Here is a 27,547-nt window from a genome sequence, read left to right on the forward strand (position 1 = left end):
GCCCGGCTCCTTTTTTCTTTCCAAAGGTCTAAGTTGCTGAGCGATCCTCCTGTCTCAGCCTCCCAAGCTGTGTTTACAGGCGTGCACCACCATTCCTGGCTGGCTCCTCTGACTTAGACCGCATCGTGTAGAGACCTCTGCACAATCGCTTCTTCCTGACGGCCTCCTGGTCTCTGTCTTTAACTGCTGCCACCGCGGGTGAAGTGAATCAGGAGGAATCTGAAGGTCTCCGTGGAGCGCTCACTGGCTGCAGAGGCCGGAAAATAACTAACGACAACAGCTTTCACTAATATTCCTGAATTTATTGAAACAATAACACTTGTTTTCAGATCAGGGAAAGGAAAATTAGAAATTTCATCAGATAACTGAAAGGAAGAAAAAAAAAAGCCCTGCTTGTTAGACACCTGTCACGAGATGCTACTGGTAGTTAGATACCTTTCTTGCCTTCCTTCTTTCTTTCTTTTTCTTCTTCTTCTTTTTTTTTTTTTTGGCAGTACTGGGGATGGAACCCAGGGCCATTCTACCTCTGAGTGACACCCCCAGCCCTATCTTTTAATTCTCTATTTTGAAACAGGGTCTCACTGAGTTGCAGAGGGCCTCACTAAGTAGCTGAGGCTGGCTTTGAACCTGTGACCCTCCTGACTCAGCCTCCCGAATGCTGTGATCACAAGTGTGTGGCACCACGCCCAGCTAGTAATATACTTTGCAATATGCCAATGGCTTCTGCACCTGAGCCAGATGGTGCGGGCCCACATTTCAGGCTGGGGCCGGTGGCCAACGCCCGGGTCAGCGGGCAGCGGGCGCGGGGCCCTTCAGCCTCGCAGGGAAACTCGTCTCACGCGGCTCACTCCTTTGCTCTGCGGAGTTAATTAATGCCTGTATCTCCTAACGTTCCATTTCCTCGGTCTTCTCCTCCACCGCCCATTTTGAGATCATCTGAGGATTTCTTTGTTTCGAGCTGTTACTGTTTTAACATTCTGTATTAATCATCACTTAGCCCTAAGCTCGCCTTTAAACTCAAGCTTTCGTCTAGCTTCTTTTACCCAGGGCGGCCTCATTTTCTTGGTGTGTTTGTTTATTATCTTTAGACAATCTTTGCTTTATTTTATTTTATTTTTTGCGGTACTGGGGATGGAACTCAGGGCATTCTACCTCCGAGCTACACCCCCACTCCTATTTTTTATTCTTTATTCTGAAACGGGGTCTCAACGCTGGGGTTACAGGCATGCGCCACCTCGCCTGGCTTTGCTTTATTTTTTTAAAGAGAGTGGTAAATTTCCAGAGTCTTTGCCTGTCCCCAAATTATGTGATTTTTTTTCTAACATGTCAACCTATTGGACTTGGTGTAGGATTATTAGTTTCAAAGCAACCTTTCCCCGCCGGGCGTGGTGGCGCACACCTGCAATCCTCGTGCTTGGGAGGCGGAGACAGGAAGACCACTGGTTCAAGCCTCAGCAACTTACTGAAACCCAATTTTAAAAATAAAAAGGGCTCAAGCCGGGCGTGGTGGCGCACGCTTGTCATCCCCGCGCTTGGGAGGCAGAGACAGGAGGATCGCGCAGGTTCGAAGCCAGCCGCGCGCGCTGGCTTAGGAGACCCTGTTTCCAAATAAAAATGTAAAAATAGGTCTGGGAGTGTAGCCCGGAGGTAGAAGGGCTTCCAGGAACCCCAGTACCACCAATAAATAAATAAATAAATAAATAAATGGGCTCAGAGGGAGATAGCCTCTGGGTTCAATCCCCAGTACCACATACATACACACAAGTAAATAAAATGTCCTTAGGGTCTGCAAGTGGGCGTGCCTGAGTGCTGGGCACTGCACCGACCACCCCGAAAACGTGTCTTTGGTTCGGGGCTTCTTTTCTCGTTTGCGTTTCGTCACTCTCTCTCCTCTGTCCTCTCTGCTGTAATAACGAATGTTATTTACAGGCTTAAGCCTCTGTTACCACCTAAGTACCTTCCACTAGCTCTTAGCCCCTGCATCAGCGAATCAGCCGTAATAAAGCCGATCTCCCAGCAATGCCACGGGGCTAACTCCTGAGGATGTGACGGCCTCGCCCAGCACCCTCTGGCACCATCCCGGCTGTGCCACCACAGCTCCGGGCACCCGCACCGTCGCCCGTGCGGGCGAGTCCCGCCGGGGGCAGAGGACACTCCTGGCCTCCTGGGCTGCGTGGGGCGTGGGGCGTGCGCGGCCCGTTGAGGGATGTGGTGTGTGTCTTTCTGGCTCCCGGCATTCTGTGCTGACGTGAGACCCATCCAGGACTCATGACACAGCCAGTGCTGTGTGGTGTTTGAACGCGTCCCCTAAAATTCCACGTGTGGGAAACGGTCTCCACATCCATCTGTTAAGGCGTTGGAGACGGGGCCCGGGGAAGAAATTAGGGCAGGCTGAGGTCCTGAGTGTGGGGCCCCTTGATGGTGTCGGTGGCTTTCTAAGAGGAAGGGGACCCATCAGTCTTGCCACGATGGGATGCCCTGGGCTATGTTAAGATGCCGCTTGCCGGGCGCGGTGGCCCGCACTTGTCGTCCCAGCATTCGGGAGGCTGAGACAGGAGGATCATGGTTCAAAGCCAGCCTCGGCTACTTAGGATCTCTGAGTTCAGTGAGACCCCGTTTCAAAATAAAGAATAAAAAGTAGGGCTGGGATTGGAGCTCAGAGGTACAACGCCCCTAGGTTCCATCCCTTGTAACACACACACACACACACACACACACACACACACACACACACACACGATGCAGCTTGAAGGCCCTCACCAGACCCAGCGCCATGCTCTTGGGCTTCCCGGCCCAGAACCGGGAGCAGAGCAGACCTCCACGATCTCTAGAGTACCAGGTCTCAGGCATTTTGCTGTAGCAGCAGAAAATGCCCAGAGGCTCGAGGAGTTCCAAGGTTCCAGATGGCATCCGATCGGTCAGCAGTTCCTGTGGGGGGGTGCCACAGGAGGGACCCTGTTGACTTTTGGGGGACAGTGGCAGGTGTGAAGAAGGGGTGCTCTTCACAGCCCCGTGTTCTGAGACTTCTGTTGCAGCCTCGCCGAGCCGTCCTGACCAACGCCGGGGAGGATCCGGGACCCCCCACACCAATGCCGTGGCCCAAGACGCCGCGGCCCGCGCGGACAGAGAGGCAGAGATGTCCTCGTTGGCCATTTTTATTGGAGTCCGTGGGGGAAGGGCTCGACTCCAAGCCGGCTCTGGGCTCGGCCGGCGCTCCTCCTTCGTGGCCCAGCAGAGGGCCCCGGGCAGCCGTAGGGTCATAAGTACCTTCTTCTAATGATGGAGGCGCCCACCTCTTTGTACTCGCTACTGGTGATCCACATGTCCTTGAAGGTGGACAGCGAGCAGAAGATGGAGCCGCCCACCCAGGCGCCGTACTTGGCGTATGGAGAGGTGACCACCTGCCGCAGGGGATGGAGTAGGGGACGGAGGAGCAGGGATGGGAAGGAGGAGCAGGGATGGGAGGAAGGAGCAGGGATGGGAGGAAGGAGGAGGGATGGGGGAAGGAGGAGGGATGGAAGGAGGAGGGATGGGAGGAAGGAGGAGGGATGGGGAAGGAGGAGGGATGGGGAAGGAGGAGGGATGGAAGGAGGAGGGATGGGGAAGGAGGAGGGATGGGAGGAAGGAGCAGGGATGGGAGGAAGGAACAGGGATGGGAGGAAGGAGGAGGGATGGGAGGAAGGAGGAGGGATGGGAGGAAGGAAGAGGGATGGGAGGAAGGAGCAGGGATGGGAGGAAGGAAGAGGGATGGGAGGAAGGAGCAGGGATGGGAGGAAGGAGGAGGGATGGGAGGAAGGAAGAGGGATGGGAGGAAGGAGCAGGGATGGGAGGAAGGAAGAGGGATGGGAGGAAGGAGCAGGGATGGGAGGAAGGAGGAGGGATGGGAGGAAGGAGCAGGGATGGGAGGAAGGAGGAGGGATGGGAGGAAGAAGGAGGGATGGGAGGAAGGAAGAGGGATGGGAGGAAGGAGGAGGGATGGGAGGAAGGAGCAGGGATGGGAGGAAGGAGGAGGGATGGGAGGAAGGAGGAGGGATGGGAGGAAGGAAGAGGGATGGGAGGAAGGAGCAGGGATGGGAGGAAGGAGGAGGGATGGGAGGAAGGAGGAGGGATGGGAGGAAGGAAGAGGGATGGGAGGAAGGAGCAGGGATGGGAGGAAGGAGGAGGGATGGGAGGAAGGAAGAGGGATGGGAGGAAGGAAGAGGGATGGGAGGAAGGAGGAGGGATGGGAGGAAGGAGGAGGGATGGGAGGAAGGAGCAGGGACGGCAGAGGAGAGAGGAAGAGACCAGAATTAATGCACTGCTCTAAGTGGACACGCACGTTCCACCGCTGGAGGAACCCCACGGCAGTCCTTCTGCCCTCCTGCCAAATAGGACATTTCGTTACGTTCGTAGATGGAGCTGTTCCTGTCGCTTTAGCCTACGAGTGACTTGCACTAGAGCCAGAGGGCCCACGCCCTTGGCGTTTAACTCACGTATTTATCTTTGTAATACTAGGACGAATGCAGGAGCGTTCTACTACCAAGCGACACCCCAACCCTTTCTTTTTCTTTTTTTTCTTTTTTTAGTTCTATTTTGAGACAGGATCTCCTGAAGTTACCCAAAGTTTGCTGGCCTCAAACTTGAGAGTCCCCTGCCTCGGAGTCCAAGGTCACCCCGGTGACCTTGGCATGAGCTGGGTGCAGTGGCGCACACTTGTAATCCCAGTACTTGGGAGACTGAGACTGGAGGATCGTGGTTCATGGACAGCCTCGGCTACTTAGTGAGACCTTTGCAACTCAGTGAGACCCTGTTTCAAAAATAAAGAATAAAAAACAGGGCTGGGGTATAGCTCGGAGGTAGAATGTCCCTGGGTTCCATCCCCAGACCCACAAAAATAAAATAAAATAAAATAAAGAATAAAAAATAGGGCTGGGGTGTAGCTCGGAGGTAGAATGCCCCTGGGTTACATCCCCAGACCTGCAAAAAATAAATAAAATAAAATAAAATAAAATGCCGGGCATGGTGGTGCATGCTTGTAATCCCCGCACTTGGGAGGCAGAGACAGGAGGATCGCGCAGGTTCGAAGCCAGCCGTGCTGGCTTAAGAGACCCTGTTTCCAAAAATAAAAAGTATAAAATAGGTCTGGGAGTGTAGCCCAGAGGTAGAAGGGCTTCCAGGAACCCCAGTACCACCAATAAAATAAAATAAAATAAAAATAGGGCTGGGCATGTAGCTCGGAGGTAGAATGCCCCTGGGTTCCATCTCCAGTATTGCAATAAAATAAAATAAAATAACAAAACACAGGCCCGGAGAGCGCGCAGTGACATAGAGGGCGGAAGGCAGGCGGCGGCGGCTCTCTAAGGTGACGCGGATGTCATAGGTCACATTCCCGAAGGAGCCCGTGGCTGGTCGTGGGGAGAGCGGAGACAGAGCCTCCTTTTCTGGCATCAGAGGAGCTGCGTGACATCTAAAGGGGGCTGAGGACCTTGGACGGGAAACACGGTGGCCTCTCCTCTCACCTCCGCTGCCCCGTCCTCCCCGTCCGTCGCTCTGGAGGGAGGGCGAGGCCGTCCACAAGAGGACGTTGTTCAATGTCCACTGTCACGCGGCGCCCTGGCCCACAATCAAGTGGACGCCCAAGAGGTACAGGGAGGCCGCGGGCATCGCCAGCGGGCAGCAGCAGATGAGCCGAGGAGGTGCCAGGATGTTCTCCAAGAGGGTCCTGCCTGCGCAGACCCGGGGGCTGAGGGTGCTGGACGATGGAATCCTCCAGAGAGTCGGGAGCCGAGTCCACACGGGCCCTGGACAGGCCTGGGAGGGGAGAGGCGTTCCGAGCCAGCCGCCCCTCCCCTGCCCGCCTGGCACCCTGGGGAGGGCTGCCCTGCAGGCCAGGTGCCAGGCCGTGTTGACCCTCAGACCCGCGTCTCCGGTGGTCAACAGCTGACCTGCCCAGTGCGTGCCCATGAGCGTGACACGCTCTGCTGGTGCTTGGAATCAGCTCCAGGGTTGGCGTGTGAGATGGGAAAGACAGAGTGGGTGACAGGGATGACGCCACACGCAGCAGCAGCAGCAGAGGCCTGAGGCCAGAGGGCGGAGAGGGGCCGTGCTACACCCAGGCCTATCTTCCTTCTTTCTTTCTTTTTCTTCCTCTCTTCCTTTCTTGTGGTACTGGGGATGGAACCCAGGGACGTTCTACTTCAAGCCACACCCCCAGCCCTATTTTTTTTTCAGGTCTGGAGATGGAAGCCAGGGGCATCTGACCTCTGAGCACCCCTGCCCTATGTTTTATTCTTTATTTTGAAACAGGGTCTCCCTGAGTTGCAGAGGGCCTCACTAAGTAGCCGAGGCTGGCTGCAAACTGCGATCCTCCTGTCTCAGCCTCTGAATGCTGGGATTGCAAGCGTGCCCACCACGCCCGGCTGCCATGCTTCCATTTTAACTAAGCCAAGAGGCCGTCATGTTGGTGGCCCGCTGCTGAACTCCACCAGAATGAGAGGGCACGCGAGCCCTTCCGGCCCAGCGGGACTTGTCCCACCCACATCCTGACAGTCCTGACCTCCTGGCAGCCCCCACACACCAGTGACCGGGACCCCAAGCATCCCAGGGCCTGGTTGGACGGGCATGCACGGTTCCCCTAGCGAGTAGGGGGCTCCCTGGCTTTCCTTGGGCCCGGCGGCCTTCCCATTGCTCAGGAGCCCCTGCTCAGGCCACCCCCAGCCCCAACATTCGTCCTGCACCTCTTTGGAGCATTCTTTCACCCTCGGGAGAAGCCCTCTCCCACCACTCACTGTGTCTCAGCAGCCAGCCTGGCCTCTCCTTTTTTCCACAAGGCTCACAACCCCTTTAAAGCTAACTGTCCCTTCCTGGTGGTGTATAACTGTCATACACCTGGGGAGGCTGAGGCAGGAGGATCATACGTTTGAGGCCAGCCAGAGCATCTTGGCAAGACCCTGTCATAAAATAAAGCTGGTGTAGCCCAGTGGTTAGAGCACCCCTGGGTTCAACCCTCAGTGCCACTAAATAAATAAATAGATAAGCCGGGCGTGGTGGCGCATGCTTGTAATTCCAGTACTTGGGAGGCTGAGACAGGAGGATCCAGGGTTTATCCAGCCTCAGCTACTTAGCGAGGCCCTCCATAACTTAGCAAGACCCTGTTTCAAAAGAAAGAATAAAAAATAGGATCCAGGTGTGGTGGCGCACGCTTGTAATCCCAGCATTCGGGAGGCTGGTCTGTGGCCAGCCTCAGTTACTTAGTGAGGCCCTCTGCAACTCAGTGAGGCCCTGTTTCAAAATAAAGAATAAAAAATAGGGCTGGGGGTGTAGCTCAGAGGTAGAATGCCCCTGGGTTCAACCCCCAGCACCACAAAATTACACACACACACACATATACATATATAATTATATATGTAATAGTTATACATATAATTATATGTAACATACGTGTACATATGTGTGCATGTAGATAGATGGATAAATCTATCCTTCCATGTCCTGCCACAGGTACTATTTACGGCCTCCTTCTCCCACTGAGTGAACAGGCTAAGACTGTGTCCCTTTTGTGCACCCAGGCTCCCCTGAGCACCAGAACCCAGGCCCGGCTCCTCCTGGGCATCCTGGACAGACCCGGGGACGGCTGGGCGCCCTACCTTCACCTGGAGGGTGGGAGACACCAGCCCGCACAGTTCTTTCTGCAGGCGCAGGCGCAGGCCGGAGCAGGAGCCGGTGCCTCCAGACAGCACAATGTGGCCGAAGAGGGCCTTCCAGAAGCTGGAGGGGCAGGAGGAGATGCAGCGGAAGGCGGAGAGGTGGAAGCTCAGCGTGTTCCTCCCTGCGTGGACAGCAGACGCCCGGGGCTGGAAGGTGGCCTCAGCCCGGCCCCTCCTGTAGCTGAGGGCAGGCGGAGGTGTCCCCAGCTCTGCCCACCCTGGGTCCCGGGGGCTGCAGAAGGCGAGAGGGGCTGGCGGCTCCCCAGAACTCCGCGTGGGTGAACAAAGAAACACTAAATCTCTCCACTCGCAGAGAGAATGAATATTCAAATGTTACAGACCCCTGCCTTGGGAGCAACTGGGTTTTTTTGTTTTGTTTTGTTTTGTTTAATTTTTTATTTTTTGGTGGTACTGGGGTTCCTGGAAGCCCTTCTACCTCCGGGCTACACTCCCAGACCTATTTTTACATTTTTTTATTTGGAAACAGGGTCTCCTAAGCCAGCGCGCGCGGCTGGCTTTGAACCTGCGCGATCCTCCTGTCTCCGCCTCCCAAGCGCAGGGATTACAAGCGTGCCCACCACGCCCGGCAACAACTGGGTTTTAAAAGGACTTCTGGCCGGGCCTGGTGGGCACGCTTGTAATCCCAGCATTCGGGAGGCCGAGACAGGAGGATCGCGGTTCGCAGACAGCCTCGGCTACTTAGTGAGGCCCTCTGCAACTCAGTGAGACCCGGTTTCAAAATAAAGAATAAAAAATAGCCGGGCGTGGTGGCGCACGCTCGTCATCCCCGCGCTTGGGAGGCGGAGACAGGAGGATCACTCAGGTTCGAAGCCAGTCTTGCTGTCTTAAGAGACCCTGTTTCCAAATAAAAATATAAAAATAGGTCTGGGAGTGTATCCCAGAGGTAGAAGGGTTTCCAGGAACCCCAGTACCACCAAAAAGCAAACAAACAAACAAACGAAAACTATGGGCTTTACCCTTCTGCTTTGACTGCCCTAGTTTGGGCATTTCAAATGATCTTGTAAGTCGGTAGAGCTGAAAATGGTACATCACGTATTAGAGAAGAGAAGTAGCCCGGTGTAGACACAAACCACCCTGGACAAATGGTTTAAACCCTTTGGGTGAGTTTCTTCCTCTATAAGATGGGCGGATACAAGGTTGGGGAAAAGCAAAGATATAACTCACCCGTAAGACTCCAGATAACGGGTGTACAGTACAGTAGGTGCTTAGCTAAGTGATAGCTGATATCGGAGGAAATTGTTTTGTTTTTTGGTACTGGGGACATTCTCCCTCTGAGCTACACGCCCGGCCCTTTTAATTTTGAAACAGGGTCTCACTAACTTGCTAACACTGGCCTCAAATTTGTGATCCTCCTGCCTCAGCCTCCCAAGTCCTAGGATGACTGGTGTGTGCCACTACCCCCAGCCCAGGGGAGCTTTTGAAGCGGGGCGCCTATCTGCTGTCCATCCCGGGACCTCCTGCCTCCTTTGTGACCAGCCCTCCAACAGCTAGCCTCTGGGCTGATTTCGGCTGGCTTCCTCTGGGGACTCACCCATGAGGCTGCTCTCGAAGAGAGCCTCCGGACAGAGGAAGTGCTCCTGCTGGAGGCTGATCTCCTGGCCGTCGGGCAGCTGGAATTTCTGTTGGCAGGAGGGCAGGATGGTTTTCGACTTCTCCCTGTCGAAGTCTAACGCCACATAGCAGCATTTCTCTTTCAGGTCTCTGACGTACTCCCGGTCGGCTACGAGACACAGGGAAAGCCCAGGTAGACGAGGGTTACGAGGCAGGGCACACTCGTGGCGGGCCCCCGGGTGAGGCTGAGCCCACCCCGCTGCAGCCACGTCACCTCGTGCTCTGGGTCCTCCCGGCCCAGGCATGCACAGAGGAAGGGGAGCGTAAGGACGTCTGCACTAAGACGCAAGGGGCTGGACGACTTCAGGAGTTTATAGGTTCAGACCCTGCTCCGTGTGTTTCGTGGTGGTTGAGGGACTGGGAAGTCAAAGCCAAGCTCATTACCTACCACTACAGCAGGTGCTACAGAAGGCACGGCGCTGCCCTCCCCCAGAGAACCACCCAGGGGGCCCCTCACCTGGGCACACCTGCAAGGCCATGCCCCTCCCCTCTCTGGCTGGCCAGCAAAAGGCTTCAACCTAGTCATGCCTTTTGGAGCTGTGGTTTTATACTGGATGTGTCGTCGTCTATGAGTTCGGGTCAGGAGGGAATTCCCTGCACTGCTCCCCCAGATATCCCACTTGCTCCGCAGCCCACCGACGTCCAGCTTCCGCCTCCGCGGTCTCCAGCCAAATTTCTCTTGCCCCATCTCTTAAGTCCTGGTTTCAAAGTCCCCTGCGTAGGCTTCAGCCCCTCCCTTCCAGCACATGACGTGGTCAACCACTCCCTCTCTGTCCCCGGCTTCTGGGGTGCTGAAATCGCCTAACATTTTTCCCTTATTCACTTAGTTTGAGCTCTGATGAGACAGACCTGGGTTCAGATCCCACCACTGCCAGGTACCCGATGCCTAGATTAAGGCAAATTCATCTTCCTCTTAAGACTTCCCTTTCTTTATCTGCATGAATACGGTTAGTCATCTTATTCAGGACAAGATAAAATCGTGCACACAGAAGCTTGCTACAAGTGGGTTTGATAAGGTGCTATGACTCTGCCCAGACAGTGCTCACTTTCCCGCCACTTGCTGTGACTCTTCAGGTCCCCAGACTTTGCTTGGCTTTTGACATCTGGCCCGGGAAGACCAGGAAGGCCAGCGCAGGATGGTAGGCTTCTTGGAAGTGGAGTCAAGCAGTTTACACATGCCGGGAACCGGCCCTGGAACTAGGTGCAAGTGAGCTGTGCCTGACGCATCTGAAGCCCTTGGGTTCACGTCCCGAGAGCTAATGCCTCACTACTCACGGGGGAGAGCCCAAACCTCACCTTTGGAGCCTCTCCTCTTGCAAGAGAAACAAGCGCTCCCCCATAGCGCTGTAGAAAGAAGCAACGAGAGGACCGTGTGGCGCGCTTACTCAGCCCAACGTCTCGCACAGAGTGAGTTCTGTGAAGCTTAGCCCATCATTATCAAAACCAACATCGCCATTGCCAGCACCACCGTCAGCATCGTCATCACAGAGCGCCTTTGTCACCCTCCCCATCCTCATCACCATCACCAGATCCCCACAGCATCGGCACCCCCACCCCCACCCCGCCTCTGCTCGTCACCTTCATCGCCACTGTCCTCTTCACCACCATCACCTTTGTCTCCACCAGCACTAGCATCCTCGTCACTAAGCTCCCAGCAGCAGCGGCAGCTCCGCCATCACCATCATACTGAGCCCCGCCACCAGCAACAGTATCACTGTTATCCCCATCATCATTACACCAGCATCAGCACCACCGCCATCACCACCACCATCATGTCACTACAAGGGCGTGGTGGCGCACTCTTGTGATGCCAGTACCTGGGAGGCTGAGACGGGAGGAGCGCACGGGTTCGAAGCCAGTCTCAGCTACTTAGTGAAGCTCTCAGCACCTTAGTGAGACCCTGTTTCCAAATTAAAATAGAAAATAGGTCTGGGAGTGTAGCCCGGGGGTAGAAAGCCCCTGGTTTCCATCCCCAGTACCACACAAAAAGATATTACCAGCATCACCACTGTCATCATCACCACCATCATCGCCAGCATCACCATCACCACCACCATCGCCACTACCATCACTGCCTTCATCGTTATTCAGCCACCAAATATCCCTAGATAGAGATAGATAGGGTTGACTTCTAGCGCTCGGATGGTGGTCCAGGAGCCGCAGCTTTGCGAATAGAAGGCTGTGGGTCAAGCGAGCCAAGAGCATCACACTCCGGGCAGTATTTGCTGGACCCACCTGTGCCCACTAATAAGTTCTTGCTGTTTGTTAACAGTTGCAGGAGGTACAGAGTCAGGTCTTGGCCGGCTATGTCTATCTGGAACGTTGCGTCATTCAAAGCACAGCCATCCATGATGGGCACGAAGTGTGACATCCCTTCTCCAGACTCAATGGTGGTCCCTAGGTGAGAGAACACAGTGGCGTCATCCTGGAGCCATCATGGCATCCCTTGGCAGTTGGCTGGCCTGCAGGAAGGTGGAGGGGAGGCAGAGGGTCTGAGGAGCCAGCCTCCTCCCCGAGGGGAGCGCACTGCCACGGGACGAAGCCTGAAGGTTTTCTTTTTAAACCAGAGGTGCAAGTGTTAGCAGTAGTTGTCGGGGAGGTAAGAGAGGAAGAGGAATTCCACGGTGCCGACAGCTCCTGCTCTTCAGAACTGTCTGTGCTTTGGGCTGGGATTCTCTGGGCGGCCCCTGGGGCTGGCACGGTCTGAGCGCTGTGGAGGAGGCACGGACTTTAGTTATCAAGCTCTGCTAGGACGCTATGGTCCAAAAGGACGTGAGGTGGCCGTGGAGATGCGTGACCTCGTTCTGTGTGACTTAGCGGCTTCTGGGGCTACCGGAGGTGGCCAGGGCCTGAGCGCTGGTGCCTTTCGCCTCTTGACTTTGATAGCCAAGACCTGCACGTTTCAGTGAAGCCAAGCCCAGTTAGGAGGACCCCCCTTGCTAGCCGTGATGGAGAACAGGGACGGGTGTCCGCCCACCTACAGCAGCCAAGAAAGAGGACGAACCCTCTTCCCAAGGTACTGGACACCAGGCATCGATGCATGGGCCCGGACAGACGGGACACTGCAAGAGAAGGGACATGAGGCCGATGTCACCCGCTATATTTGTTGAGGTGGCGGTGTGTGAGTGCACTCATGTGTTAGAACTCGTCAAACTGCACAGCTGACACATGCTTTGCTGTCTGTCAATCACACCCCGAAAGAGCTGTTAAGAAAAGGAGCAAGCCCCGCGCTGTTGAGATCTGGGCGCGTCCTGATCACCCAGGAGGGATGGAGAGGAAGGAGTCAGGAGAAGCCCGGAGTGCTAGGCTGGAAGGACGGGGCTCCCGGGGGCCACTCACCGGAGGTTTGTCCGGAGGAGTAGAGAGAGAGGACCCCTTGGTTGGCCAGGTACAGGGCAGGGACATTGAAGGTCTCAAACAGGATCTGTGGGGGACATCAGCAGTTAGCGGCAGCCGGCAGGGCGCGGGCTTCACTGGAGCGCCAGGCTCAAGGCGTCCCTCCCGCAGGGGCGTCGGCCGCAGGGGAGGCCCAGGCCGGGGTGGCCAGCACGACCCTCTCAGCCCAGAGGCGGGGCAAGGCGGAATGCATGTGACATCTGATGGGGAAGGGGCTGCTTTTCAGATTCAGGAGTGACCGCAGCTAAGGGTCTCTGCGTGGTGGCCCCATGCCGGACACCTGTACACCTGGTTTATTCCAGAAATATTGACGATACTGAGCACGGACCAGGGCAGAGGGGCAACCTGGTGACACCCGTCCCGGCCCTTCCTGCCCAGGTGCGTGACCACATGAGCCCCACAGACAGGTGCGTGAGCAGAGGCCACGGCCCTGCCTCCATGAGGCTGGCTGGGTTAGGGAATCCTGCCTGCCGGATGGCGACTGTGTCCTGCGGGCTTTAAAGGCTGTTTTGTCGATGGCGTCCATCACAGCGTCACTCCCACAGATGAAGCGCAGGGCTCTCGAGCGCTCTGAGCAGGGCCACACGAGGGGTGGCACCCGCCATGTTCACAACAAGCAGAGGCCGCAGGTGGGTTTCACGGGCTCCTGTGGGTTAGGATCACTCCCAGGGCTCCGGCACACCTGGGCTGCCCCTCGGTGTCCAGCACCTGGCCCCAGGGTGATTAGGACAGGTGCACGGTGGCCCGGAGGCGCGAGAGTCCTAACACTAAGGGCAGCGTTTGGGCGCAGACTCAGTCGGCCGCTCAGTTGGGGAACTGATGGGCCTCGGCCAGGGCCTCAAGCCTGGGCCACGCCAGTGCTTTTTAGAAAATGGTGGCCCATGTCTCTGGGTCGTACCACGTCACCTGTCTCTTGTTAGGGCCAGGGACGCAGCGCCCAAGGCACACCCCACCTGCCGCCGATTTCCACCACCTCTCTGCAGTCCATTCGGCTACAAGTGGATTCATCTACTGAAGCAGTCGGAACCCCATGATCGGCAGCCTCCCCGAAGCCCCGCGCCTGGACCAGGCTTCAACGCTGAGCCTTCGGTGACCTTCCAGACCCAACCCCAATACCAGGGTTCCAGGGGGCTGGGTATTTACCCAGGAGGGAAGACAGGTCCATGCAAACGCTGGCTCATGGCCAATCCTAGTGGCTTTATTGACAAGAGCTTAGACTGAAACCCTACTGATGGGTGGTCACCGATGGCTGGACCTGCAGGATGGGCATCGCCAGGGCACAAACTCTTAAGCAGGGGCAGCTTTTAGGATCAAACTGGAGTCCCCGAGCCCTAGACATTGCCAAGGTGAATCCCAGCCTCACGCTTCCCCACCTCCACGGGAGCCACGGAGCTCGGAAGGGTCTTCAGGAAACTGCAGTTAAACTCTTGCTGCACAGAAAACTGAGGCCTGGGGATCTTAGAGCCAGTGTTGATTGAAGGCGTGGTATATACAGAGGTCGGTGGCTCTATGGGTATTAACTCATTTGTTTTTTATTTTATTTTGTGGCACTGAGGATTGAACCCAGGAGATATTCTACCTTGAGTTACACCTGCCGCCCTTTCGTTTTTATTTTGAGACAGGGTCTTGCTAAGTTGCTGGGGGTCCTTCTAAGTTGCCGAGGCTGGTCTCAAAACTGTGATCCTCCTGTCTCAGCCTCCCATGAATCTCTCTCCACCCCAGAGGTATCGCTATTCTCCTCCTGGTGAGGGAATGGAGGTGCAGACAGGACCACTAATCTCTCCGAGGTCACATGTGCTGGGAGCAGGGGCCTGAAGCCGGGCCTTCCCCGTCCCCATATTAGCTCTGCCAGGAAGGAAATCAGACTTGCAGGTCTCAGTCCGTTCCAGCCTCCGGGAAGAGTGTGGAGCTGGGCAACTGGAGGGAGGCTGGGTAGGAAGGGAAAGTGGGTGCTACAGTCCCTGTACCCCCATCTATGTGGGGCTTAGGGCTGGCAATGGCCCCCAGTTATGACCCACATACACAGCGCTATCCAAAGCTGCTTTCTCTACGACGTGCGCCAGACCTCTATTAAACTCTCTGCAAAGTGGCCTGTTAAGCAGACCTTTGGTTTCCCGCTGGACCTGGCAGTGTCAGGGGTGAATTTGAAGAGAGCCAGGGTAGAAAGGTGGGTGCTGGACCCTGGAGACGGGAGGTCTGGGCGGCAAGCTGCGTGATGGTTAATGCCAGGGGTCAGCCTGCTGGTGCCCAGGGCAACCACACTTCACTCGGCCACTACTGCGGGTGTGTTGTGGGGACTCCTCAGGAGACTGACACTGGGGTCCGTGGGACCCCGCCAGGTGGGCTTCCCAGGGGCTGAGCATGTCTGCCTGGCTGCGGGGGCTGGGACACAGCTATTTCTTGCCCTTAGACCCTGACGTAGAGTCCGCTTTTTCCAGGTCTTGAGCCGCGGCCTTTGGGCTGGAGCTGGTCTTCCGGTCCGGGATGGTGGTCTTGGGACTCGTTGGCTTCTGTAACCACGGGGAGCCGGCTGCTCATCACAGGACTCTTGAGTACAGACACCAATTTTTTTCTCTGTGTGTAGTTAGAGACCCAGGATCCTGCCCTCTCTGGTCCCTCTCCAGCTTGCTGAGTCCCCACGGGCGCTGGGCACTCTCGGGTGGGCGCCTGCTGTGCTGCGCGTGGGGCGGCCCAGCAGTGGCCCGCGTCCACGATCTGCAGGTCCACGCACGAGGGAGGTCAGTGGCCCACAGTGGTCAGAGGCAAGCTGAGGCTTGCCTCGTGATGGACGCCGCTGCCGCTCTAGGCCGCAGGTATGCCTCGCCGTGTGCAGGTGGCGCCGCTGCCCTGGGCTCCAGGGACGCTGGACCAGATGGACGAGCCTTGCTGCTTGCTTAATTAGCCATCAATGTCCTCATTAGGAGAAGCCAATGGCGTGCTGGAACAGGGATGGCCAGCAGAGAAGGCCGCAGCCGTGGATGGGTGTGGGCCCATTGAGAGCTCGGGCCACTGGAGCTCGGGCCATTGGGAGTTGCGGGCCATGCCCTCTGGGTCTCGGAGTCACCAGGCCCTCGGCGCACGTCACCCCCACTCCTACGGCCCTCTCCCTCCGGACCCAGAGCCCTGGGGGTCTGTCCCACATCCTCACCGTGAACGCCAAAGGGGCCATTTCTCGCCCACCCAGCATCTTTACCTCGCTCAGCAAAGACAGAATAACACTACGTGCGTGTAGGAATGTATCGCTGAGAATCACACAATGCACCAAAGAGATAACTTTCAAGAAATAAAAAGTAGTAATAAAATAAAAAAGCAAGGTTTCCCCAGCGGCGCTCCCGCCCCCTCGCCTGCCACGTCACCTGGGACAGTCGCTCTTTGGTGCGCACTTCGCTCGCAGGCGGCTCCGTCATCATCAGCGGGTACTCCTCGGGGGGAATGTGGAGCACCTGGTAGAAGGCGTGGTGGCAGATCTGGGGAGGAGGGAGGGCGGCCGGGAGCTGTGGGCGCCGCGCGGCCAGGCCGCAGCGCCAGCAGCCAGCCTCGCTGAATCCCAAAGCTCCCCTCTGGGTGTCCGCCTATCACCTGACACCTGCCGTTCATCACCTATCGTGGCGTATCTACCGAACATCTGTCCACCCATCACCTGTCTCTCTTCTGTCACCCGTGTGTCTGTAACATCTGTCTATCCATCTATCATCTGTCTGTCTAGCTGACAAAACAGTACCGCCAGCTTCCAAATCTATGGATTCCTTATTCAAGATTCAACCAATTGACATTGAAAAATATGTCCTCCCCCTCCAAATCGCTCCTGTGCTGGCCATGTAGACCTGTTCTTGTCTTTATCCCCTAAGCAATACACGGCAGCAGCTGTCTACATAGCCTTCGTTGCATTCCGTATGAAAAGTCACCTAGCAACAGTGTCAAGATCCCTGAGGGCGGTTCCATGAAACCACCGCCATCACATACTACAGTCTGTGGGCTCGGGTACCCCAGGAGGCCCTGGATCCAATCGGTTACCTAAAGATTACTATATTGGGGGTGAGGGAGTACCGGGGATTGCACCCACTCTACCTCTGAGTGGCTCTGCCAGCCCTTTTAATTGTTTTATATTAAAACAAGATCTGAGGCTGATCTCAAACCTGAGATCCTCCTGCATCAGCCTCCCAAGTACCGGGATCACGGGCGCGTGCCAGTAGCTCGTGATTACTGTATTTTTCACAGCCAGGCATCCTACCTGATGAAGCCGTGGGGATGGAGGGGGTGACCTGGAGGAGACACTCGCCCTCCACGGTAACACGGCCTGGTTAAGAAGGATGAGCAGCCCAGGAGGCCGGGGCTTTCTAGAGGATTCCAGCATGAGGGGGGCAGACCCTTGCTGGGGCTGTGCATTCTGCAGACCTGTGCTCATGGCTCCCGTGTCTGAGTTCCTGGCCCTCGGGAGCCAGGAGAGGCAGAGGCCGGGCGTGCCGTGGGAAACGCGCCTGTCGGGGGCTGATTTGTCGTGCCCTGGGTGACTGTCAGCGTGAGATCGTGCCTCCCCCAGATGCGATGCCGAGTGTAAGGTCAGGACGTGGGCCTGAGCACCGGCCTGCTGTGGTGAAGTCTCACTGGAGTGGGGCCCCTCTCCCACCCAACATGATGGCATCCTTATTAAAGGGGACATTGAGACCGGACACACAGGGAGAAAGCCACCTGACTCAGGACAGATATCAGATGACACACCTACTAGCCATGGGTCCCTGCGATAGACCGTGACCCTACAGAAGCCAGGAGAGGGCCCTGGACAGCTCCTCCCAGCCCTAAAAGAACCGCCTTGATCCTGGACTTCTGGCCTTAAGGACGATGAAACCATAGATCTCTGTGGCTTAAGCCGCCCAGGCTGGGTGATTTGTTACAGCAGCCCCAGGATACTCATACCTTGCTAACAATTTTTTTTTTTTTTTGGGTAGTGGGTATTGAACCCAGGGGTGTTCTACCTCCGAGCTCTACTCCTTGCCCTATTTTTAAACTTTTATTTATTTTTTTATTTTAAAACAAGTTCTTGCTAAGTTGCTGAGGGCCTTGCTAAATTCCTGTGTCTGGGAACCTGTGATCCTCCTGTCTTAGCCTCCTAATTACTGGAGGTGATAGGAGGCTAACCACCACCCACCACCACACCCAGCCGTAATATATATTCTTTTCTTTTTTTGTGGTCCTGGGTACTGAACACAGGAGTGTTCTATCTCCGAGCTATACCCTCATGTTTGTTTGTTGTTTGTAAACAAGTATCAGTAGGTTTCTGAGAGTCTCGCTAAGACTGGCCTTGAACCTGCACTCTCCTGCCTCAGCCCCCCAGGTTCCAGGATTATAGGCATGGGCCACCACGCCCAGCCTTAATAACACATCTGAACGAGGCCAGGTGGCGCATGCTCATAACCCCAGCATTCAAAAGGCCGAGACAGGAAGATCGTGGTTTGCGGACCTCAGTACTTACTTAGCGAGGCCCTTTGCAACTCAGTGAGACCCTGAGAATAAAGAATATATATATTGGTGGTACTGGGGTTCCTGGAAGCCCTTCTACCTCTGGGCTACACTCCCAGACCTATTTTTTATATTTTTATTTGGAAACAGGGTCTCTTAAGCCAGCGAGGCTGGCTTCAAACCTGCGCCATCCTCCTGTCTCTGCCTCCCAAGCGCGGGGATTACAAGCGTGCGCCACCACGCCCGGCTATAAAGAATATTTTTAAAGAATAAAAAGTAGGGCTGGGGTATAACTTGGTGGTAGAATGCCCCTGGGTTCCATCACCAGTACTGCAAAAATAAATAAATAAACAAACAAACACATCTTCTAAGGCAGTTGTTGGATGGAGGGTTTCCAAGACAGAGGTAAGACTGCACAGGATTTATTCTCTGTTACCTCTTGGACTAAGGACTTCTTACCCATCGTCCCTTTAGGCCTCAGGGCAGAGTGTGGTCGGAGTGATCATTTCCGTCTTTACCGATAGGGGGCTGAGGTCACGGAGGCCACCGTGCATGTCCCACATTAAGTAGGCAACGGGCAGTGGAGACGGAATTCGAACTCAGGCCTCCTGACTCTGGGGCCTCGCGGCAGGGACTACGGTGTGGGTGCAGAGGGACTGGGGGAGGGTAGGAGAGGCAACAGCCCCCCACTCCGACAGCAGGCCCTTCACCGGGGAGCCCGCGGCCGGACCGAGCGACCCACCTTCTCCAGGTTGTCCCAGTTGCTGATGGCGCTGCGGACGATGGGGTACTGCAGGGTGAGCCGGCCACGCCTGTGCTGCGCCTCGTCGCCAATGAACCAGTCCTCCTCCTCCATTCCCACCAACACATTCTGAAACGCAGGGGCCGGGGCGGTCAGCGCTGGAGGGGCGGGTGGGGCTCCCTGCCCAGGACAAGCAGGGGCGCTGGGGGCGGCTCTAGGCCACGAGGACCCGCCCCGCGCTGAGCGCTGGCTTCGGAAGTGGCCGCTGAGAGGTTCTGGCCAAGAGATGGTGCCCTGGGTACCGCTGCCAGGGGGCTCATGTTGCCCACCCTGCAGATGAGGAGACCGAGGTCAACGGCGGAGAGAAGACAGTCAAAGAGGGGGGTGAGGCATGAGCCGTGTGTGCACTTTGGAAGGCCGACCGGGAAGGGTCTGCGGTGGCTTCTAGCTCCTCCTCCTCCTCCTCCTCCTCCTCCTCCTCCTCCTCCTCCTCCTCCTCCTCCTCCTTTGTATTGCAGATTGAAGCCAGGGGCATTCTACCTCTGAGCGACACCCCAGCCCTTTTCCCTTTTTATTTTTATATTTATTTATTTTAGCAGTACTGGGGATGGAACCCAGGGGCACCCCCAGCCCTATTTTTTATTCTTTATTTTGAAACAGGGTCTCACTGAGTTGCAAAGGGCCCCACTAAGTAGCAGCTAAGGTTGGCTGTAAACCACAACCCTCCTGTCTCAGCCTCCCAAATGCTGGGATTACAAGCGTGCACCATCACACTCGGCTTTCCTTTTTATTTTATTTTTATTTTTTAATTTTTTTTTTAGTACTGGGGTGGAACCCAGAGGCTTTCTACCTCTGGGCTATACTCCCAGACCTATTTTATATTTTATTTGGAAACAGGATCTCACTAAATTGCCGAGGCTGGCTTCGAACCTGTGTGATCCTCCTGACTTAGCCTACCAAGTGCGGGGATTACACCTGGCCCAGCTTTCCTTTTTTATTTTGAAACAGTATCTCACTAAGTTGCTGAGGTTGGCTGTGAACTGCAATCCTCCTGTCTCAGCCTCCTAAGTACTGGGATTACAGGCATGCGCCACCATGCCTAGCCCGACTCCTAGTTTTTAGGAAGAGGAATCTCGCTACCTCTGGACAGATTAAACTTTTATTTATTTTTTTATTTATTTGCAGTACTGGGGGTGGAACCCAGGGGCTTTTTACCTCCGAGCTACACCTGCAGCCCTATTTTTTATTCTTTTTTTTTTAATTTTATTTTATTGGTGCACTGTATTCATACATCATAGTGGGATACAAACTTTTGTAGACATACATGCACACATCGCCCAGTCAGCCCCCACCCGATCCCCACCCCATTCTCTCCCCATCCCTCCCTCCCATGCTTGGCTTAGTGGTTGACATCTAGTATTGTAGCAATTTATCCAAAATTAAAAATGATAATCTCACATAACAGTTTCATTTGTCTGATACCAAGCTTTTGATGTCTTAAAGATAACATTTCAATATTTCTTTTTGCTTTCTTTCTTACCAGAGAATATTTTTTTTCTTTTTTTTAGGTGAAACTATCATATATTTATTTTTCAGAAAAAAATCTATCCTGATATGGAATATGGACTCTAGATACCCAAAACAATCTCGAAGCAAAAACAAAGCTAGAAGATGTATATTTTCTGATTTCAAACCATATAAAGCTACAATAATTGAAACAGTGTAGTACTGTTCTAAAGGCAGATACATAGACCATTGGAGTTAAATACAAGCCTAGAGCTAACTTCTTCCCTATATTGTCAAGTTATTTTTGACAAGGTTTCCACGAAGATTTGGTGGTGGAAATAATAATCTTTTAACTAAATATTGTTGAAAAATAATAATTACATGGAAAAGAATAAAATTGGACCCTTACCTAATCCCACATACAAGTATTAACTCAAACTAGATAAAAGACCTAAATATAAATCTTAAGACTATAAACTTTTAGGAGAAAATCTGGGTCATAAAACCTCACAACATTGAAATTGGCAGTGATTTCTTGGATATGATTTCAATGGCACAGGCAACAGAAGAGTATACAAACTCCCTAAAAAATAAAAAACATATTGTATATCCAAAGACAATGTAAACAGAGTTAACAGTTACTAATAGAATGGGATAAAATATTTCCAAATGCTATATCTGAAGGTATATTAATATTCCAACTAGAAATCCTAAAAATTAACAACAATAAAGGCAAACAATACCATTTAGAGATAGGTAAAAGACTAACATAAATAATGAATCTCCACAGATAACCAATCTTAGTTGTCTGTTGGATGGAAAATCTTGTTTCTCTGGTTCTGGAGTGTGTTACCTATTTCTTCTTTGTAGTTAATCTCTTTGAGTATTTTCTCTAGCGCTGGTTTTGAAGACATAAATTCCTTCAGTTTCTGTTTGTCATGGAAGCTTCTTATTTTTCCATCTAATTTGATAGAAAGTTTCGCTGGGTAGGAAATTTTTGGCTGGAAGTTGTTTTCTTTCAGAGTTTGGAATATGTTACTCCAAGCCCTTCTGGCTCTCATGACTTGGTTTGGGAAGTCTGGAGTGATTCTAATTGGTTTGCCTCTGAATGTCACTTGGCCCTTTGTTTTTGTTGCCTTTAAGATTCTCTGCTTGGCTTCCACATTGGTCATTTTGACAATTATATGGCGTGGGGATCCTCTTCTCCGATCCTGTCTAAAGGGAGTTCTATAAGTTTCATGGACCTGTGTATCAACCTCTTGCTCTATATTTGGAAAATTTTCTGCTATTACTTCCTTGAAGAGATTGTTGATCCCTTTGGTTTCACTTTCTTTTCCCTCCTCTATTCCAATTATTCTTAGGTTAGCTCTCTTAAGATGGGCCCATATTTCTTCAATGTCAGATTCCTGCTGTTGGATATTTTTTTCTAGATTAGAAACTATGCGTTCATTTTTGGATTGCTCATCTTCTAAGAGCGAGATTCTGTTCTTCATGTGGTCTAATCGGTTGTTTGTGCTTTGAATTGAGGCCTTTACTTCATTAATTGCATCCTTTATCTCTTTTTGGCTCTCTCTGAGTTCTTTTCGAAGCACCTCTATTATTTCTACAGTTATTTTCCTGATTTGATCTTCTAGAAATCTCTGATTTTCTGTTTTATCGGGTTCTGATGTTGTGGGGTTGTGAGCATTCATTACTCCAGTGTTATTCCTCTTTCCCATGATTTCGGAGGTTTGTGCCTTCTCTGGGTTCTTCCCTTGAGTCACTATGGCTTCACTTAAGGTGCTCTGGATCTCGAGTCTGTATTATCTCAGACCCCACTACTTCTTTACTGGGTTGTATCACAGAGTCTCCGACCCAGGGAGTCGATAGAGGCTGCTTTAAACTATGGGGGGTGCCAGGTTGCACGTTCTCCTATGGTGTGATATCTCTGCCACCACCACTCCCCCACTGGGTCAAGTCCCAGGAGGCACAATACTGCGATTTCTCCTCTGTGGCCCGCAATTTGACTCACTGTTCTTGAGTACGTAGATGTAGCTGTACTGGACTCGGTGAATTCACTGCTGCTGCCGCCGCTGGTGGCAATATGGCACCTCTGCCACGCCCTCGGCCATGAGGCTGGCGTATTTTTTCTTCTCTGGTTTTGATTTCCACTCTGAATCCCTGCAGCGTGTGCTGAGCTCAGCCACTGGGAGCTTTAAATGCTGTCTGCGCCGAAAGATCCCGCCTGGCTGTTACCTGGCTTGCTGTAGCCGTCCGCTGAGTTCGCCGCTGCCGCCGGCAGTATGGCGCTGCTGCCGCGTCCTCGGGCGCGTGTGTCTCCTCTGTGGCCCTGAGCTCTGTTCTCAGTCCGCTTTCTCTCTGGAGCCTGGTGGTTTTTTTGTTTTTCTGGTGATGGTGTTTTCTGGCTATGAAAGGCGCTCTTTTTGTGGTAATGGAGATTGGTTGTTAGCGGGGCTCTTAAGCCCCGCTTTTCTCGGTCGCCATCTTCCCAGAAGTCTTTTTTATTCTTAATTTGAAACAGTCTCACTGAGTTGCGGAGGGCCTCGCTAAGTAGCTGAGGCTGTCCGCGAACCGCGATCCTCCTGTCTCGGCCTCCCGAATGCTGGATTACAAGCCTGCGCCACCACGCCCGGCCAGATTGAATTTTTCATTCCCTGGCCCAGAGGGATGGACCGGTCACCCATCCCTGTGCTGATCTGGGTCCACTCAAAAGTGGACGCTGAGTCAGGACTAGGTGCAGGATGCTAACTGGGGCTAAGCCTGTGTGGGCAGCCCGGGGGCGGGGAGCCAAGCAAGGCTGCGTCGCCATCTGGCTGAGGCCAGAGAGAGGGAGACAGGAGAGAGGGAGATGGGGCGGGTGGGTGCCCTAGACCGCTGTGAAGAAGGTTCAGCCCAGCCGGGGAGTCCTGGGTCTGCGCGTGCGCATCAGGGGTCCTGGGTTTCCCAGCAAAGGGCCAGGCTCAGTAGTTGGCTGGGAACAAGCCATGGACACGTGGCCATGGGGGCTGGAGCATTAGGGCGATGGTGGACAGGTACGGCCATGCCAGAGCAGGAGGTGCCGTGCTTCTGCGATGGCGCCAGGTTGCAACAGGATGGAGAGTTCCGGAGCCAGGCCGGTGCTGGAGCCGCCCCGGCCCACCACACGGAGCTCGGGCCATCTTGACTTCCCACCGCAGGGTTAGACTGGGGCGGGGACGGCGAGCTGAGCCCCCAGCAAGCTGCTGTCTCTGCACCATAAACAGTGCCCTCCGTGCCCCCGACCTCCTCGCTGGTGCCCCGGGAGCCAGTCCAATGAGACGCGGGAGGCATTTCATACCGGGAAGGACACGGGTCACCCAGGGTCATGTGGTGCCATCCCGCCCCCTCGCTGCTCAGCTGACCCCTCCCATGCGACTTGTGGATGGCAGGAGGAGCCTCCCCACCCTACCCTGAGGTTGGACATCACCGCTAATGAGACCTCGGATACGCCCCTGGGCGGCCTGAAGGCCGAGCAGCCACACTGGCTGGGGTGATGTGAGGCAAAGTCTCTGCCCCCACCAGACAGAGATAAGACAAAATAAAAAACAAAATAGAAGCCGGGCGTGGTGGCGCACGCTTGTCATCCCAGCACTCGGGAGGCTGAGACAGGAGGATCGCGGTTCGCGGCCAGCCTCGGCTACTTAGTGAGGCCCTCTGCAGCTCAGTGAGACCCTGTTTCAAAATAAAGAATAATAAATAGGGCAGGGGGTGTAGCTCGGAGGTAGAATGCCCCTGGGTTCCATCCCTAGTGCTGAAAAAAAATTTTTTTTTGCATTTGTCTTGACTCTTTGAAGAGAGAGACCACATACCTGTTATTATCTTACCTGTTCCAAATGTTTTATTTTTACTTATCGCCTTCATTTCTCTTTTCTTTCTTGGTACTGAGGATTGAACCAGAGGCATTCCTTCTCAGAGCTACACCCTCCCGGCTCTATCCTATTTTTTATTTTGAAACAGGGTCTTGCAAAGTTCCCAAGGCTGGCTTCAAACCTGCGATCCTCCTGTCTGAGCCTCCCAAGGACAGGATTAGCGGTGTGAGCCGTGCCCAGCTGTCATTAATCTCATGTCGTCCCTGATTTATAAACCTCGTCATAGATAAAGCCTGGCACGGGCAGGGTTCGGCCCTCTCCAGGGCTCAGGCCCCGCTGGAGGCTTGTGGACGGTCTCTGTGCATCAAGCAGGATGACTCGTGGTGAGCACAGACTCCCCCCCCAGGGGCTGAGGGTCGTCTCACGGTACAGTCGACATCAAGCCTTCACCGTGCAGGACAAGTGACTGCATCCATCAGAAAGAGAGAGGCCCTGTTGGAAGGATTGAGTCAGGAGAGCTCGGGGACAAACCAGAGAGGCCGCCGCAGAACTGAGCCGGCAGGTGGCGCTGTGGAGCAGCTGAGGCGCGCCCCCTAGAGCCGGGAGGGAGTGCTGCAGGTGCTCAGGTCTTGCTGGGCCCTCAGAGGTTGGTGCTGGAGAGGAGGAGTGTAGGATCTAGAAGCCCCTGCTGCTGCTGCTGCTGCTGCAAGGTATGAGGCCCCGACCTCCCTCCTGAGCTTCAAGAGGCTGAAAGGGTCCTCCCCGGGGGGGGGCCTGGGAGAGCGCGGCCCCCAGAGGCTTGATTTCAGACATCTGGTCTCCAGAGCTCCAACAGAGTAGACCTGTGCTACTGGGCGTGGTGATGCCGTACCTGGGAGGCTGAGATGAGAGGATTGCAGGTTCAAGGCCAGCGACATAGGGAGAGACCATTTCAAAATAAAAAGTAGAGTCGGGCGCAGTGGCGCGCGCTTGTCATCCCAGCATTCGGGAGGCTGAGACCGGAGGATCATGGTTCGCGGACAGCCTCGGCTACTTAGTGAGGCCCTCTGCAACTCAGTGAGACCCTGTTTTGAAACAAAGAATAAAAAATAGGGCTGGGGGTGTAGCTCAGAGGTAGAATGACCCTGAGTTCTACTCTCAGTGCCACACACACAAAAAAAAGGGCTGGGGGTGGGCGTAGCTCAGAGGTAGAATGCCCCTGGGTTCCATCCCCAGTACCGCAAAAATATAATAAAAATAAAAATAAAAAATAAAAAGGTTTGGTGGTATAGCTTGGAGGCAGAATGACCCTGGGCCTAGTTCTAAGTACAGAAAAGATTAGTAGTCGTGGGTATTGTCTTGAGCCTACCAGAGAGGGGCCCTGGAGCGGTGTGTGGCGGGCCTGGGACTCTTGTGTAGTGTTGAAACAGGGCTGCTGCCCAGCCCCTACTGTCTTCCTACGCTCTCCCCCTCCCCCAGCTCTTGGGCAAACCCTCAAAAGTAGGCTGTGTGTGTGTGTGTGTGTGTGTGTGTGTGTGTGTGTAGTAAAACACGTTTCCGTCCAATCCCAGATGATGGTTCAAAGAGAGAATTCTATTTCAGAAAAAGAAAATCGTTAACAGCAAAGGAACAACGTCTTTGCGTGGAAGACCTGCAGGGCACGGAGCCGGCTGGGCCCCGGCTTCTGGGAGGGCCGGCGGGACCTCGCTGTGCTCCGGGTGGTCACGGGTAAAGCTGCGCCTGGCTGTGGGGGGCTGGGAGGAGCTGGAGACGGAAGAATCCTTCCTCTCTCTGGCTGTGAGATGCTGCTCTTTTATCTCGAGTGCTCGGTGCTCCTGGAATCCGGAGTCTTCCCGCACTAGGAGCTGACAGCCATCACTAGAAGGTGAACCTTTAGCCTTTTTGTTTTGGAGTTGTTTTGTTTTGTAGTGGTACTGGGGATGGAGCCCAGGGGCACTCTACTTCCAAGCTACACCCTCAGCCCTGTTTTTTATTCTTTATTTTGAAACAGGGTCTCGCTGACTTGCGAAGGGCCTCGCTAAGTAGCTGAGGCTGTCCCGAACCTGCAATCCTTCTGTCTCCGCCTGCCAAGAACTGGGATGACAAGCGTGCGCCACCACGCCCTGCTGTTTTTTACTTTTTATTTTGGAACAGGGTCTCACTAGGTTGTTGACGGTCTCTATTAACATTAAGAAGATGTGGGTGGAGAAGGCCTCTGGGATGAGCCCCTTTGGCTTAGCCCTCTGGGTGGGCCCTAAATTTAATGAAAAGTGCCCCCCTCTGGGAAGAGAGGAGGAGAGAGATTTGAGGAGACGCAGAGACCCAAAGAAGCAGAGACTGGCTGGCGCGGCCACCCGACGCCGGGGGCCGCAGAGCGGGCCGAGGCAGACGGAGCCTCTCCCGGAGCCTTGGAGGAGCAGGACTTCCGCCTCCAGACTGAGAAGACACGCGTCCTGTTGCTCCGAGCCCCTCCCTCTGCGCCCGCGTGTTACGCAGCGCCCAGGAGAGCGCACATGGCCACCACCATCATCTGCGCCGGCGCCTTTCCACCCCCGGGGGCCACTCACGGTCCCGCCTCGCCTTTCAACAAATCAAGAGTTGCAGCCCCGCAGGAGACAGGCGCTCGGGCTGCAGGCCGCCCTGAGACTCAGGCGCCCCTTGGCAGGGCCGACCTCTGGACCGCTGTCTCCCTGACCTGCGGCCCCAGCTCTTAAGCACCAGCAGAGCCGTCTCTCCAAGAGGAAGCTGGCCGCCAGCTAAGGCGTGGCCACCGACCTGCCCCCTGCCATTGCCCAAGGACATCTGGAAGACACCCGTGCTGTTGACCTCCTCGGGCAGGGACACAGGGAGCGTCCCCTTTGGCGGGGTGGACGTCACAGCGCGGACATCTTAGGCATAGATGTCACAGGGATGGGGACTCAGGCATCCCTCAGTTAGAAACACTGCAAAGCCCGGCGTGGGATCGCACGCTTGTAATCCCAGTACCTAGGAGGCTGAGACAGGAGGATCGCACAGGTTCGAAGCCAGCCTCAGCTACTTAGTGAGGCTCTCAGCAACTCAGTGAGACCCTGTTTCCAAATAAAATACAAATAGGTCTGGGAGTGTAGAAAGCCCCTGGGTTCTATCCCTAGTACCATGCACACACAAAAACACTGCTGATGGTTCCCCACTCTGCAAAGCACAGGGGATTACACGGGTCCAGTGACACCTGGGCTTCTCCACGCCCCACGGTGCCCCATGTCCCAAAGGAGCCACGTTTCCCCGGGGCGGAGGAGCTCTGTGGTCAGAGCCTGCGCCTCGGCGGATCCCACCTCCACCTCTTG

The 27,547-nt window shown here is 54.5% G+C and overlaps 1 protein-coding gene across 1 annotated transcript in view; it reads right to left on the reverse strand.

Annotated features, from left to right (window-relative positions):
- Positions 1-3,257: 3,257 nt before the first annotated feature.
- The window catches only part of LOC308261651 (actin, alpha skeletal muscle 2-like), a gene marked incomplete at both ends in the record, with an annotated part of 29,206 nt that continues 4,916 nt past the window's right edge, over positions 3,258-27,547 (reverse strand). The window contains 10 exons of the mRNA XM_080693717.1: positions 3,258-3,401; positions 7,626-7,807; positions 7,903-7,917; positions 9,238-9,426; positions 9,513-9,590; positions 10,364-10,420; positions 11,553-11,714; positions 12,657-12,741; positions 16,070-16,180; positions 18,913-19,041. Of these exons, the coding sequence (XP_080549843.1) occupies positions 3,258-3,401; positions 7,626-7,807; positions 7,903-7,917; positions 9,238-9,426; positions 9,513-9,590; positions 10,364-10,420; positions 11,553-11,714; positions 12,657-12,741; positions 16,070-16,180; positions 18,913-19,041 (1,152 nt within the window). The remainder of the gene's footprint in view (positions 3,402-7,625; positions 7,808-7,902; positions 7,918-9,237; positions 9,427-9,512; positions 9,591-10,363; positions 10,421-11,552; positions 11,715-12,656; positions 12,742-16,069; positions 16,181-18,912; positions 19,042-27,547) is intronic.

The sequence above is a fragment of the Muscardinus avellanarius genome (assembly GCF_963383645.1).
Source record: "Muscardinus avellanarius genome assembly, chromosome: 1".
Classification (NCBI taxonomy): domain Eukaryota; kingdom Metazoa; phylum Chordata; class Mammalia; order Rodentia; family Gliridae; genus Muscardinus; species Muscardinus avellanarius.